The sequence below is a fragment of the Bacillus rossius genome, chromosome 2 (genome assembly GCF_032445375.1).
Source record: "Bacillus rossius redtenbacheri isolate Brsri chromosome 2, Brsri_v3, whole genome shotgun sequence".
NCBI classification, from domain to species: Eukaryota; Metazoa; Arthropoda; class Insecta; order Phasmatodea; family Bacillidae; genus Bacillus; species Bacillus rossius.
In genome coordinates this window covers 80,405,312-80,421,022 of record NC_086331.1, presented here as the reverse complement: position 1 = coordinate 80,421,022, position 15,711 = coordinate 80,405,312, and the positions used below count along the sequence as shown (strand labels likewise).

Sequence of the window (15,711 nt, the reverse complement as noted above, 5' to 3'; positions counted from 1 at the left end):
TGTTAGTGCAGTCCTCATCACCGTTGAAATTTTGCGGGTACTTTAAATATCAAAAATTGCCCTTTTTATCAAGTATATATATTTTACAGACTTGAAACTTTACAGTAATGTTCCTTATGTTACGCAGGATGACATTTTCCGAAAATTAGATACCATGGGTGGTTAAAACCAGGCAACAGTGGGTTCTTTGTCCGCATGAGAACAGGATTTTGCATTGTTCATGCCTTCTGCGTCTCCAAGGCAACGGGCATCGCGCGGCAGTGGCGTACCCACAAGGAGGGGCATGTATAATGAGCGGCGCAAGAGTGATCTGCCTGTAGACTGCCGTAGCGAAGTACGGGTACATCAGTTGTACGTTGCGTACACGAGTCGGGAAACCATCGGTGCTATTCATTTTCTCTCCGGTACATTATACAGCATTGTAATAAATTTTCACTGAATTTTTTTTTATTTACCATTACTGTAAATGGGAGATGTGGCTTAATTTTTTTCCATTAGTATAGCCGTGCGAAGCCGGGTCGGGCAGCTAGTTGTCTAATATATGTTGCAACAAGGGCACCAGAAAATGAGAGCAGCCTTTCAAAATAAAATTTAGTATTCCATCTGGTCCAGATTACATGCCAGATTTGAGGGATTTAACTCGTCATTGGTTGCGCTATGAGCATTTTGCTCACCCTCAGAAATATTGTTTTACTGTTATTGTTTTTATTTCTGCTTGGAGGTGTCCTTTTTTCTAGCTGAGTTTTGAACCTTTCTTATCAAGTCACTAGGTGGCTGACAGAATGTAACTGATACTTGGCCTTGATATAAGATATTGCTTACAGGCAAACACGTTGCATGAGCAGTTTGCTCACAGTGCGACCAGTCGCGTTGCTACAGTTGTGACGACTGTTCGGTTTGGAAAGTGCTGTGTTTAGTAGTGGAATATATTCTCGTGAGACTAAATCTAATGATTCGTGGTATTACTTATTGAAATGAATCGGGGGAAGAAAATTGTGGCTTTGGCTCTTCAACAAATCGCTGAATGTTCCAGAACAGGTAAGTTATGTTATAATTATCAATATTTTGATTGAAAATACAAAAAATAAAAACATATATTACATAAAACATCAATTAACATCAATCATAGTAAACATTAACATTTTGTCACAAAATTGTTGATTTTCGTATAAAATAAGAAATTACTTTTGAATACGGAAGCTGAAAAGCTGAATTTGGATAGAAGTGAGACAAGATTTTATAATTTTGGAAAAGCACATAGGAATTCCAGAGGAAGATGTGTAATTGTAGTCTTTCCATAGTTTTATGTTTCTATTTTATTTTTTACTAGAATTTTCAGTAATATAATATATATTCTGTGCTTTGTATTTACAGAAGTTCCACCATGGTTGCCGGAGAGGTTACCACCTGAAAACCAAGCAGCCGCCAATATTCAAAATTTTGACCAAGATAATGTTGAAAAATCCTAATAAAGTTAGGTGTTATAAAATGTAAATTTCCATGAAAGCCGTTAATTTTGATGTAGAAATTCTCTATTGCATAATGTGTGTTCTATTAGTCATAGTCTCAAATGTATAACATATATTAGTGTGCCCTCAAAAGACACAGTAGATTTAATAATTTTTGTGCTAGAAAATGATGAAGTTGTGAATAATGTGTGATTTTCTGTTGCTTCCAACACTAGTGCATTTATTGTTAATGTATTCGTAGGCCCGACAAAGGAAACTCAGTCAGGGTTCCTACAGCCTGAGTCAAATTTATTTCCCTGACTTTTCCCTGACCATTCATTGAAACTTCCCTGACCAATTATGAAAAATAATTCAGTTTTACAAAAAAATATTGATGTTTTAAATGTGCCCTATTTATATTGGCCTCCTCCTGCACTTCAGTTAACCGTACCACACCTTAAACATAAATATCAGAAAGCAGACACAATCTTAACTAAAACATCCATTTTTGACATGAATATTAAAAAAATTCAAAACACTGTGGTTCAATAAATACGTAATTCAATTACAAAACAAAATGTTAACATGTAACAAAAAAATTCAAAAAATTTGAAATACTAGTTACAGCAAAGCTTTTTTTTTTTTTTTCAAGTTCTTTTAATTCCCTTTTCATTGCTTCCCTTTCCTCTTCTATTTGCCTAATAATTTTTTTTTCTTCTACTAACTCTTTCACTTGTTTTTCTAACAATATCTTTTCTCCCTTTCTTGTTGTTTCCTCACTTGTTTTCTGTTTTCTTAGTTCCAAATAATCTTGATATTGTTTTCGAGCACTTTTCACATTCTCAATCCCTCCTGCCTGTTGCACTTCATCTTGAATATGGCGTTGTGCTATCACTGTCTTTTCTAGCATGTTTTCAACCAATAGTGAAATTATTAATTGAAAAACCCCCTTCCACAGTTGCATTACCATGGGAGAGCACAAGACATATCTTAATTACTTCCCACAGGTTTTTGTACACTTCACTTCCTCTCATGAAGTTTCCATAGGTGCTATCGAGTCTTGCCTCCTCATTAGTTTCGCAGTGTTCTTGAAACATTTCCCTAAGTACAGTTTTCTTCACATCACACAAGTTACAGTATTCTTTTTTAGCCTTTTCTGCAACTTCATCATCTATTTTGTTTGAAGCAAGTAGCTCTTCTAAAAGAAAAGAAAACCTTTTCTGACCAAGCGAAGGTGAGTGTTTAATAATCGAGGGATCTAGAGAAGACAATCCTCTAACTGCTTTGTACTTCAAAGGACATCTTTCTTGAAGTTTGGCAGTCATGGCTGTCAACATACCACGACAATCATGCATAAACTCAAGCTTTTCTCTTTCCGTTACAGAGGTTGATACTTCTGCAAGAAAGCGTTTTGCTGCAAATCCAACATCAACTTTATTGCTTAGGATCAAATTGTATGATTTTTTTACATCGATAGAGAGCATATTTGTTCTAGTACACTTTATCACGTCAGGCTTTACACAGTGGTTCATAATTTCTCTCAGAAGTTTCTCCACTGCTTCAAAAATAAATGGACTCATGGGTTTTGAAGTTTGAAACTTCTTAAGAAAGGGCTCACACTCATTTGCAATTGTCTTGCAGAATGCCAATTTACACTTTACAAATGGATCACGAGCAGCTTCAATCAAGGTTTTTGCAACTTTTGTCTTCGGAAGCTTGGCTACATTAACAAATTTTGCAACATGATCCCATATCTCTAATGCTCTTTTAAGGCACTTGGCATTGTCTAGCCAACATACATTACAGAACTTCAAAGGAAATATTGTGGATTCTGTAGCTCTGTAAATAATGCTCGCCAAGCTGGAGAATCATGGAAAAGAAAATATAAGTGTAGCAACAAGGTACTAATGTCCATCCAACAGATTTAATGCCAGTTTTCAAAGCACAATGAACCACATGCAAACTACACGTTCCCAGATTCAGTAATGTGAAAGTTTCATTGCTTGTGGTGGATCTGATGTGTTCTTGGAGACATTTGAAAAATTTCAAATTGACGTTGGGGCCATCCATAGACACCTGTATTATTTTGGAAGGTGACAGAGGAGCAATTCCATCCAAAAAATGCCTAAGCAAATGTTCAGCTGTGCTTCTATCAAGAAACACACTATTTAAGTATCTGGTAATAACCATTTGTTTTTCTTCATCCCAAAACCTGATTACTATGTCCATTTGTCCTCGCTGAATTATTTTGTTCAATGCTTCATCAAAACATAATACAAAATTGTCGCACAACTTCAAGCGATCTAGCATATTCTGCTGGAAGTACGGTGCTAGCCCGTGAACAAGAACATACGCAACTTTATCTCCTCCTAAAGTTAATGCATTGGCAACTGCACTATCAGGAAACATCATTTTAAATACAGTACTTATGTTACTGCAAGAATTAAAAGACATTTTCTTGCACACAACCTGTAGACTCCAAATAATCTCTGCTTTCATTGCATCTTCTTTTAAAACATAGTTGTAGAGATTTCTTTGAGGCACTACATTCTGTAGACTAGTGACAGTGTTTATCTGAAGCTGAGTGCATTTTGACGTGAAGACACTATTTGAGCAAGAAGAATCACTACTCTGTCCCTTGTCTAGGTTAACGTCTGAAATTGCTGTTGATCCAGAACAACTTGCAATATTACCTGGCGTCTTTATGAACAAAGAAGACAAAAAAGTCTGACTTGTCGCATCTCCCACCATTTTCAAATAGGTTGGTCCTTTCCCATGAGAAACTAATGCTTGCTTTCCCATATTGCTCAAGTTCAAAGTCTTTTTACACACACTACAAAATGCTTGAGTATTATGCCCATCTACAGGATGCACCCATGCTGAAAAATCTGGAAACAGAGCTGGGTTCAGCCACAGCTGATTAAATACAGTTTTTTTGTCAGACATAATGACCTGTAACAGTCTTTACATAATCAACCTGGAATAAAACAAAGTAGGTGGATGGTTACACACAAAAGCTTACTACTCCACATGCAACAAACAGGTAGCCTTCTTTTCACAGGCAAGAGAGCCACAGCCACAACCCGAAAAGTTCCGAAGTTTACCGAAGTGAAAGGTAAAGTTAGGTTTGGTCAGTTATATAAATAAAAGTTCTTTCAATTTTTATTTTCTAGGAGGTTAGGTTAGGTTCGCGTTATTTAAAATACTATATCACCGTAAAATATATAAATCCTTGAAATATGGTGTTTTTTCATGGGCGATCATTCCATGTAGTGAAAGGAACACATCCGCATAGCAAATACAGTTTCTCACTCCTTGGCAAACGTTGGCAACACATACTGCGCACCGCTGTGTTGGTTTGGTACCAGTGATTTTGGGCTTTGTTTTTGTTTACCTTGACGTAAATTTTTGTGCTTTATTGACACGTTCTACAGATAATTTATTTATGTTTATGATTAATTTTCGCGATATTCGTGCAATGGCGAGTGGTCGTGAAAAAAACGCTGTAACAGTTAAGCAAAAATGGAATATTTCGAGGTAGTTTGACAACCACGTTGGATCGCGTGTGGCCTTAGCCAAGGCATTGAGAATTTCTCGTGTCTACATTAAACACAATAATTGTTCATAATCGAACGTCCATCGAAAATGCCGCAGAACAATGTGGACCAATGGCAAAAAAAATTAAAAAATATCAAGTTGTTAATGTTAGGCCTATAACATATTTTTACTTAAGTTTTAGGATTGCCATTAAATACTAAAGTTAATTGCAAACAAAAATAATATAGTTATTGTTGTAAAACTTTATTACATCAAGCATTGACTTGAAGAATAATTACAATTTCTATCATCATGTAGTTTTTAGTAAAATTTTACTTTCCCCTCAATTACACTTTCCTCCGAATTACACCTTTTTTTTCTGTTTTCCCCTTGAAAAGTGTAATTCAGGGGTTCCACTGTATTTTTAAACAAACTAGTAAAAGTGTTGGCAAAACACTATTAATGGTAAATACAGTGTAATACTTAATATATCTCAAAACTTAAGACATACAAGCCGAGTTAGTGAACTTCTTTACTACTTTCACATCTTCATTCACCACTGCATGCAGATGACTGCAGTAACCTTCAAAAGATACAGTGAGCGGAACAGAATTTATTGCAACTAGAGATGATGTATGTACATAGCTAATTGCCAGACCTATGATGTTTTTTGATTAGATATATTTCTTTCAGAGTTATTTATCGAAATTTTAATTTCCACTACATTTCACTGACTTTATAGCTATCTCCCTGACTTTCCCTCACTTTATAGCTATCTCACTGACTTTCCCTGACACCTTAATTTTTCCCTGACTTTCCCTGACTATCCCTGACATTCCAGATTGTAGGAACCCTGTCAGTATAGAGCCAAATAGTTTATTGTGATGATGATTTATGTAAAAAAAATTTTTTTAAATTTATGTGATAATAATATAAAATATTTTTAAACAAGCAGAGTTGTTTCATTTGCAATAAGTAAAAATATTTGGCCTTTTAAAAGTGGTTAAGCATGACTCTAATCGTAAAATTAAGCCTGTGAGCAAAATGTTCATGCGCGACCACTGGTGTAACATTTACAATGCGACCAATGACGGGTTAATGCTCCAAAGTACCAAAAGTACCAAGCTCTCAGAGAGGGAAAAAGAGTCTGAATAAGAGCTGGTATCTGATATTTGATATTGGAGGTTGTTTGATGAGACATAAGCAGTTACAAAATATTGAGGAAACGAATTAGATACAGCATTAGGGTAACTGAAAGAAATCCCAGTCGCATTAGTAAATAATTGTTGCTGATAACAATCTTTCATGATTTTTACATAAAGCCAGAATATTTTAGGATTTTTCTTGATGTTGTTGTGAACCTTATAAGTCCGGATTTTTTAATCTCATTCAATGAGTTTTTTGAATGATTTACGGTAATGAGAAAAATATGTGTAGTACTGAGGGTTGTTATTTTTTAATTAGCTTATTTTTTTTGTAGATTTAAAACCTCTTATTAGTTCCTTGGAAAACCATTGGGATTATTTAGAGACTATTTTGAATATTTTGGAATAAAAACATTAATATTATCACATAATAAATTAGTTAATTGATTAACAAAAGCGTTAAATTCAGAAGTCATAAAAAAATTTGGTCCAGTCTTGTTTATTAATGGCATTTGTACATTACCAAATAATTACCAGGAGGAGATGATGCTATTCGTCAACTCAATATCTATTGTTATTTTAATGATGTAACCATAAAATTTTGGCAGACTGCAAACTATTATAACCCTGCTTCAGGATGATAAAACAAAAAAAACAAAAACACTACATTCACAATTACTCGTAAAAATAAAAAGAAATTTATGTGGCCAAAACACAATGGAAATACACGATTTACTTTAAGAATGTTAAAATTTCAGTGATCAATTAAGTTTCTGTAGCAGCAAAAGTAACTTATAAATATGAACACTACTTTCATATGGCAATACAATTTGTGTTATGATTTATTTTCTAGGATGAAAAGGTTGATTTAAAAAAAGGTTTTAAGTGAGAAAATATATAGCTGCCAAGATAACATTTGATTAACTAAATAAAAAATTAAATTTTTTTTTGAAAATTTAATATTTCCAAGGCTTTGCAGAACTCTGGCCAAAAACAAAATACAAGAATTAACATTAGATAAAAAGTCAAATAAGCTCACCTGGTGGTATGGCTGTGCAGCAATCGGCCCCTGTGCATTATATGGCAATGTGAACGATGTATGAATAGGGGCTGGAGCAAGCAAGGGTTGACCAGTTGCAGCAGCAACTTGCATTTGTGATGCAAAGTCTGGTCGGTGAGAAACTTGTGTCACCTGAACTGTGTGAACAAAAAATGCATAAAAATATATATAAATATATACATTACTACAGACATTTGGATATATATATATATATATATATATATATATATATATATATATATATATATATATATATATATAATTATTGAACCCCCAAAATGTAAAAATTACGTATTTTACTTCTAACACAAAAAAATACAGTCATTTTCAGTATGTGATAATCATGGCAAGTATCAGACAGTGCCTACTGATCCACCAAGGTTTTCTGACTGGAATCATGGAGTAAGTTGCACCACATTCTGATGCTCTCAATTATTTACCTAAAATGCAAACAAATTCTTGGTAGAAAATGTCTGTGAACAACATTCACCCTTTTTTCATGTTTTAATGGGACTTTATAATCAAAAACATGACCAGTAAGTTATGTTTTAAACATGCTACAAGTATTTAAAAGTTTTTTGTTTTGCTGCAGTCTAGCTAACCAGTAACAGAAAAAAACAGTAAATGATTAAAAACATGGCATATTTGTCATTTCAAACTTGAAAACATAATGTTATTTGTAGGGGTGTGCGGGAATAGGTTTTTGTACTGCGGGAAATTTTCGGGAAAAATAAATTATTCCCGCGGGAAACGGGACGGGATCGGGAAAATTAAAAAAAAAAAAAAAACTCAAATTTTTAATTCTAATATGAGATGATGGCCATTTAAACGTTTCTTGCAAAGTTAATTTTTTTTTGCTGCTATTTTTTTTGTCTGCTTCACTTGCCCTTTTTTCAGCGGCGACATCATATTTTTTAACATTCTCAAATTCCTTTTTTATAGAGGGATGTTTATTCAGATGTCTTAGAAATTCAGACGTGCTACCATGCTCGCATCTCAAAAATTTTTCACACGAGACACACTTTGCCAGGGATTTACTGTCTGTCAGACGTTCAAAATACTTCCAAACACTTTTAGGTTTAGAAGTAACAAGCTGATTGGTTGCGACCTCCATTATTTGTAGGCTGCTAGTTTGTTTTAATATACAACGGCATCGAAAATAGGAACAGATACTTTGCACAAGCCTTAATAACGTAACGTCAGCCGACAAAGCCCGCCAAACTAAACAGTAAACAACTATTTTTTTCTCCCAAAGCAAAATCATAGATGTTTAGATACTCGTGAGCAGTGGTGTAAAACTACGTGATTTCATATTTTTCAAAGTGCCAATACAGTACTCTACATCGCCACTGCTATCAAGTAATGAGAACGGTTACGCTTCGTTATATAACACGTCTAGTATTACTTATATCTTTGGCGAAAAGGTTGGATTGCGCATGTGTTTAGTTTGTGTCTAAGGACACACAGTGGTTTTAGGTTAAGTATTCGATGGTGACGGCAATAACGTTATATAACTGACTATTCACGTATCTTGCAAATTTGTACCCTTGAAGAAATATATTTATGAACGCATACAATATTTCAGGTACTCCATGTACGTATTTTTATATTCCAATTAGATATGTGTAAACGATTATCATAATTCACTGCACACCACAGCTGTCGCTACGATCGGCATACGTTTAAAAGATGTTTTGCGTTTAAATAGTATGGAAACTCTTCAAAAAAGTACGATTCCATAAAAAACATTGTTGTAAAAACAGTTTGAATTGATAGAAAACATTTTCACATGATTAGTAAACATTTGTACATTTTTAAACAATTTCCCGAAAAATTCGGGAGTAATAAAATTCCCGCCCGCCATTTCGAGAAGCCTATTTTCCCTACTTTTTTCCCGAAGCGTCGGGATCCCGCACACCCCTAGTTATTTGTATTCATTTTGCCACACACACCAAGAGTGGGGAAAAAAAATAAACATCAACTACAATGGACTAAAACACTACAAAACATGGACACTCCATTGTGATGGCCATTAAAAGAAGTAAATGTCAATAGTTTCAACAATATATAAATGGATAGTCACAATTCATCTAACATCATGTGATACAGTAGCAGCCTACTTTATGTATGTATCTATGATGAAACAGACATTGCAACTCAACAATATATTTAAAAAATTTAAATAATGGTTTAAGAACCAGAAGAAATTAGCAGACATTGCTGAACTAAAATAAAATTTACCTGGCTGCCATTAACAATGAAAACTCATAAATAACTAAGATTTAAATATGTAAATACAAGCTAATTAAATCACTGATTTGGGGATACAGAATTTAAAAAAAAAAAAAAAGATTATTGATGTTTTTACCAAAAATTGATTCTATTGGATTTCACAGTATTTTTTGGTTTGCAAACATTTTCTGGTATGTAGAGTAGAAAGTTGTGGAAAATAAGGCAAATAGGAACTGAAATGAAAGGTTGGTTGGTTTGGTTTGGTTTGGTTTGGTTAAATTAGATTTGGTTAGGTTAGGTTTGGTTAGGTTAGGTTAAGTTAGGTTAGCTGCATGTTAAAAACACAATTTATTTCATAATTTGAATAGATTAAAAACATTTTCCATATAATTACCATAGTTATTGTAGCTGATTTAACTTACCCAACCTTCGAGTAGGCCATTTGGTAGAAGGCATGTGCAAAGCTTCTACTGAGAAAATAAAATGGAAGTTCTTTATAATTTTCGATATGACTAATCAAAATTGAGAAATCCCTTCGTGAAAGGTTGATGACATCAAGAGCAAGAATTAAGTACTGAAAACTCTACTCATGGATTCAAGAGCGAAATTACTGAGATCAAGCAAGAGCTAATTATCAAGCAAAGTCTGTACACAAAGAGTGATTATGACAATTCATATAGCCAAATGCTTAAAGAATACACTAACAAGTTAGCAGACCCTGCATTAACTCAGAGTGACTCCATTAACTGCAACCTGTTAGGTGACCCACTTCTACTCGGCGTGAATGGCGCAGTATCATGAGCTCAACCAGCAAACAACTAGCATGTCGACAGTGATGGATTTTCCTTGGTTCAACAAATGTGCAAGGCCAGATCTAATGGTAACTGACACTAAACGGGAAAACAAAAAGAAAAATATCACCAATGAAAGTGCGCATTAGAAATATATCCACTCTTTAAACCAACACACTTAACATGTCTCAAATCAAGTCACTAAATTTAAAACCAAATTCAACTCATACGCTTCTTTCCATTGTGTCTGTTCTGGAAGACTTCAATAGAATTAATACTACTGTATTCTGGCCAAGCGTGTTTGATAAGCATCTTATCTTCATGCAAAAAAAAAGTTGAGATTGTAAAATAAATTAACGTGTAAAGAAAAATTCATATTTTCTTGAGTTTCTAATCATACCACCAGCATGATAAATTAATGAAAATGCCTTTTAGATATACATTTTGTGAACGTGCTTGATAAAATAACACATACTCCCATCTGTAAAACTTTTAGAATTTATAAAATTTGGCGTAAATCATGTGCGGCAATTACTAAGTACTGGTAACCAATATCAATTTATCGACTTTCCCAAGTAATCTTATATTCAACCCAACAAAATCCAGGGTGTCTACCAGATCTAGTAAATGAAATTCCCTGATTTTTCCAGGTTTTCCAAGTCTAAAACTGAATTTTTCCAGATTTTCTTTAACACAATTACGACATTCCACGAAACTGAAAAAAACTGCAGAACAATTCCTTGATGGATTTCAAAGTATTTCAACTTACTTAAATTAGTAAAAATATTACCTTCTTCTAAACGTGGCCAAAGTGACTCGATGGCAAAAAAAACATTCTGCTACAAATATTTCACAACTTACTTTTGCAAAAAACATTAGTAAAAGGAAGCTCCCGTCAATTTCGCAGTGACTCAACTTTTGTGTCAATAGCACTTGCTTCAGACCAAGCCAAATCCAACACTCGAGCTTTCTTAAACTGCAATGCCTTGATCTCCTCTTCAACTCTTCTTTTTCCTGCCTTCTTCTTGCCTGTAGCTTCCTTTTCTTTTTGTTTTGTTTGCAGGGCTTCCTTATGCCTACAACTAGCATTTCTTACATACTGTAACATGGAATTGATGATATCAACATGATCTACACCTCCAGAACGTTGAACAAAGTCGTACACTTGTCTTTGTGCAATCAGTGTTTCTTCCTGCAAGTTTTCAGTCAGCAGATTAGAATTCACTGAAAATACTCTTTCCAATGATGCATTTCCATCATCCTCACAAACTTTAGAAGGCCTGTTTTGGCAAATACTGTATGTGCATCCACAAGTGATCAAGGCGCCCATCTTCTCGAGAAAAAGACGAGAACAGTGCTTCAGAATCTTGCGAGGAACATACCAACTGATATGATCACTCAATGTTATCAGCTTCTTGTCCTTATAGCCACCTGTTTCGAAGAAAACATTCTAAACTGTACTTCACACGCTGTTTCCTCACACCCGAATTTAAAGCCATAGACGGACATAAGCAGGAAATTCGTTTGGTAAGTTTGTACTTCAGGGGACTTTTGTCTTGAAGTTTTTTTACCATAACCTTTGGACAAGTCCTAATATCATTTTTCAGTAACAGGACAGACTTTTCTGGTACTTTCTCTTTCTTGATGGCATGGTGTACTGCATAACCCAACTTGATTTTGTTAGCAGTCAATAGATTTTCCTGGTTATCTACATCCAATCGAGATACATTGTGTTTCTCCCTAAAGCTCTTCAGTACCTCTGGTTTCAAAAACTTTCCTGCCAAAGCTAATAAAATGTCTACCAGTGAACCATACAGAAAAGGTGCCATGGATGCTTCACTTTGGAACATTGTAAGAAACAATTCCAGCTCTGATGCCAAAGAGTGGAAGAATGTAAATTTTACTTCTAGAAGATTATCTTCAAGAGCACTTTTCACTACATTGAAAGACATGAAACAGAAACTTCACTAACAAATTTCTTTGGAACATTGTAAGAAACAATTCCAGCTCTGATGCCAAAGAGTGGAAAAATGTAAATTTTACTTCTAGAAGATTATCTTCAAGAGCACTTTCCACTACCTACATTGAAAGACAGATGAAATAGAAACTTCACTAACAAATTTCTTTAGGTGGGGTAACGTTTTCATGGCACGCTCAGCAACTACAGTATTTTCTAACCATCTGATTGCACAAAATTTCTTGGGAAAAAGCTCTGATCTAGTTATTCTAATGTAATCTGCCCTCCTTGCAGGTACATGCTTAAACAAAAAGTAACTGTGCCTCAAAAAACTAACAACGTCCCATTGTGTAGCAGAAATTCCAGTTTTGAAAGCACCATGGACTGTATGAAGCCTACAGCTACCAATTTCTAGCAACGATGGCGAATCTTCACCAAAAGTGTCTGTGATATGTATTTTCAAAGCTAACAAAAATGCCCAGTTTACGTTGGGGGCATCCATAATTACTTAAAATTAAATGCACCTGTCGGTGTAATCCGAACGCGGGAAGCACATGCCGCAGCACGTACGTCAGCAAGATAACAGACCAGCTTGAACCAGTTTGTATCACGTGATTTAACACCACTTCAGAATCCAATGGTAAATAAAAATGGGAGGGGATACACTTGATGCTATGTCAAAGCAAGCTGATCAATAAACAAAAAAAGTATTTTCAACTACAACCTGCCAAACAAATATTCCCTGATTTTTGAAAAAATTCCCTGATTTTTCCCTGATTACAATATTCCCTGATTTTTCCAGGTTTTCCAGGTTTTCCAGGGTCAGTAGACACCCTGAAAATCTTGTGCAAAACTACTCTAAGTAGATGTTTTCTAGTGCTGCTGTAATTATATTACAAAAAAATTAGCACAATAATGTTAACTGCACAAAAAACTTACACTGAGAACAATAAACCAAACATGAAGGTGGTCTTACCTTTAAAAAAAAATGTTGGACTGATGGATGAATGATTCATGAATTTTATGTGAAAAAAAATTAATCTGTAGTGATATGCTTCATTTGTAATGATGATGAAATGGCCTTCTTTGCTGCTTGCAGGAAAACACTGCTGAAGTTTTGTTAATAACATGGTCCAGACCTCTTGCATTTGAGAACAGAGGTTGACTGGACTGTTTATAATGACATAGATGACCTAAATTCTGTTTTTTTTTTACCAAGCTAAAGATACGTTCACATTCCGCATTACTGTGTGGTATACTTAAAATGGAAAGCATTACCCTTGATATTCTGTCATATTTACAAACCCCTTCAACTCCTTGTGTATGTTGTAACTCTGCCCATTTCACATCAATCTACACATTTGTAAATTGTTTATGTAGTTCATCTAATGCCAAATCAATATTTTCCTCTTTTTTTCACAGGTAAGATAATGGGGAACAATTTCACAAAGTAAAGCACAGAGGAAAATTGTCCATTTTCAATTCCCTTCAATCGTACCACTTCTGCATGTTTTAAAACTTCACTCTTAAAAAGGAAACTTATTAATCATGTGATCACATGCAGTAACGAAATATTTCCTTACTAAGCTGGAGAACACATGTTTCTCTTTGCTTTTGAGCACGTTTATTAAAATTGTTGTGTGACTTCCTAGTTGTTTTTATATTTATTGACGTGTCCTATACCATTTGTGCAAATGTCTGTATGGTCAGATGGACGAAAATAAATAAAATAAATAGATAGAAAACACCGCGAAACTAGTGAAATATATTTAATTACTCGTACATTTTTGTATTGGTGTAAGGTATACAGGAAATATAAAAGAACAGAACAATTAAAACTTTTCGGAATACTTCTACGCAATTATTTACCGCTTGCTACGTTCCACCATGTTTGGAAACTAGAGCTGAGTGGCGTTTGTTTTCCAAATGGACAGGTAACTTAATTTTTGATTCGTCGGAAAGAGCCAATGAGAATGACAATGTCAAGAACAAAGATGCTTCTTTGTTTGGCAACCACGTCCATGCTTGTTGTCTCTCATACAGACCTCGTATTTACAAACTCAAAATTACCCATTCAGCGCATTTCTAAATTTATTAAAAACGTTTTGAAATCCATAAATAAAATCTAGGCTCCGTAAAACCGTAAAACAACGCCTCTATTCGTAAATTTTACGGACAATCCGTAAAAGTTGGCAGGTATGAACATAGTTTTTATACCCGGCGCTAGAATGCATAGGCAGCACGTACAAGTTGTTTCCCACCACCGCTCAAAGAGCGCACTTTTTTCAACCTGTGAAAATTTTGTCGTATGGAACACTCTCTTTGTAAAAATTAGTTCTCATAATTTTTTCATAATGCACCTAAACTATAAATTCAATTATAACAAAGTATTACACATGCACTTTGATAAAGTTTTGTTTTTATTACCTATTCAAATACATAGGTATTCATTTCCTAATAAACGTAATTAATTTCATTTTATTTTAAGTAAAAATAGAGTTAGTAGGCCTACTTAGTATGAAAAAAATAATCTAATGGACTAAGCTATATATTAGTAACATTATAGCAATAAGATAAACAAATGAGTTTTTTCATATATTTGCTTAAAGCTAAATTTGTATGATTAAGTAATCTTTTATTAAAAAAAGTAAAACAATTCTTTCCGTGATGAGATCTGAACCACATTCCTTGAGGTCATTAACACGCCGCTCTACAGTTGTGCTACCGCGCTTACTGAGATTTTGAAAGGAGAATTAACATTACAACATAGTAATGCCAGTCATTATTTTTTTAAAAACTTGGGAGTACTTTTTACTATAGCTATACTAGTTTACCATAGATATTCCAGGGTAGTTTCACTACAAAACAAAGCTTGACGATAACTAGTATATCTAAAGTCGCCTGGGAAGCGCTTTGAGTCATGGAAACGACACACACACACACACACACACACACACACACACGTGGCGGGCGGGTAAGATAACATGATAGCTGAGACGGCTTTTTCCTGCGATAGTTGACGCACCGAGCTCGGCTAGACACTGCCCGAGTGGCATTCACACGATGGAAGTAAATTTATACCAAAAAATTAATTCTCACCTCGCGTTATGCGGGTTTTTATTTCGCACTATCTGAAATCATTCCACAAAAATTGTTCTCCCGTTATGCACATTCGCGTTAATTGAACTCGTGCTATGCGAGTCAGAGGTGTATATATTTTGAAAAACAGTACATAATATAAAATGTTATTTTTGAGCCTGGAGCTATTTGAAAAAACAGTACTATAAAGTATCTACCATGGTTCGAACACTGTGCTGCCTATGTAGCATTAGTGTAAATGTGAACACACACTTCAATGCTAGAGATTAAGATGGGTCCGGTATTATTCGCTAATGTACTCTATAAATGTTATATAATAAATTTTTTAGTTGTGAAATCTCACAGCGGATGTATTGCCAATAAACAGTTCATGAACTAAGTTTGTATCAGTGCAGCTCGAAAACATCTCGGTTGGGAGTTTATTTATTGTAAATATTAGATA

At 34.5% G+C, this 15,711-nt stretch overlaps 1 protein-coding gene across 3 annotated transcripts in view; it reads right to left on the bottom strand.

Moving 5' to 3' along the window:
• The window catches only part of LOC134529402 (ataxin-2 homolog), a 258,555-nt gene that overhangs the window by 65,930 nt on the left and 176,914 nt on the right, over positions 1-15,711 (bottom strand). For all 3 annotated transcript variants that reach the window (XM_063363436.1, XM_063363435.1, XM_063363437.1), the window contains one exon: positions 7,170-7,327. In XM_063363436.1, coding sequence (XP_063219506.1) covers positions 7,170-7,327 — 158 coding nt within the window. The remainder of the gene's footprint in view (positions 1-7,169; positions 7,328-15,711) is intronic.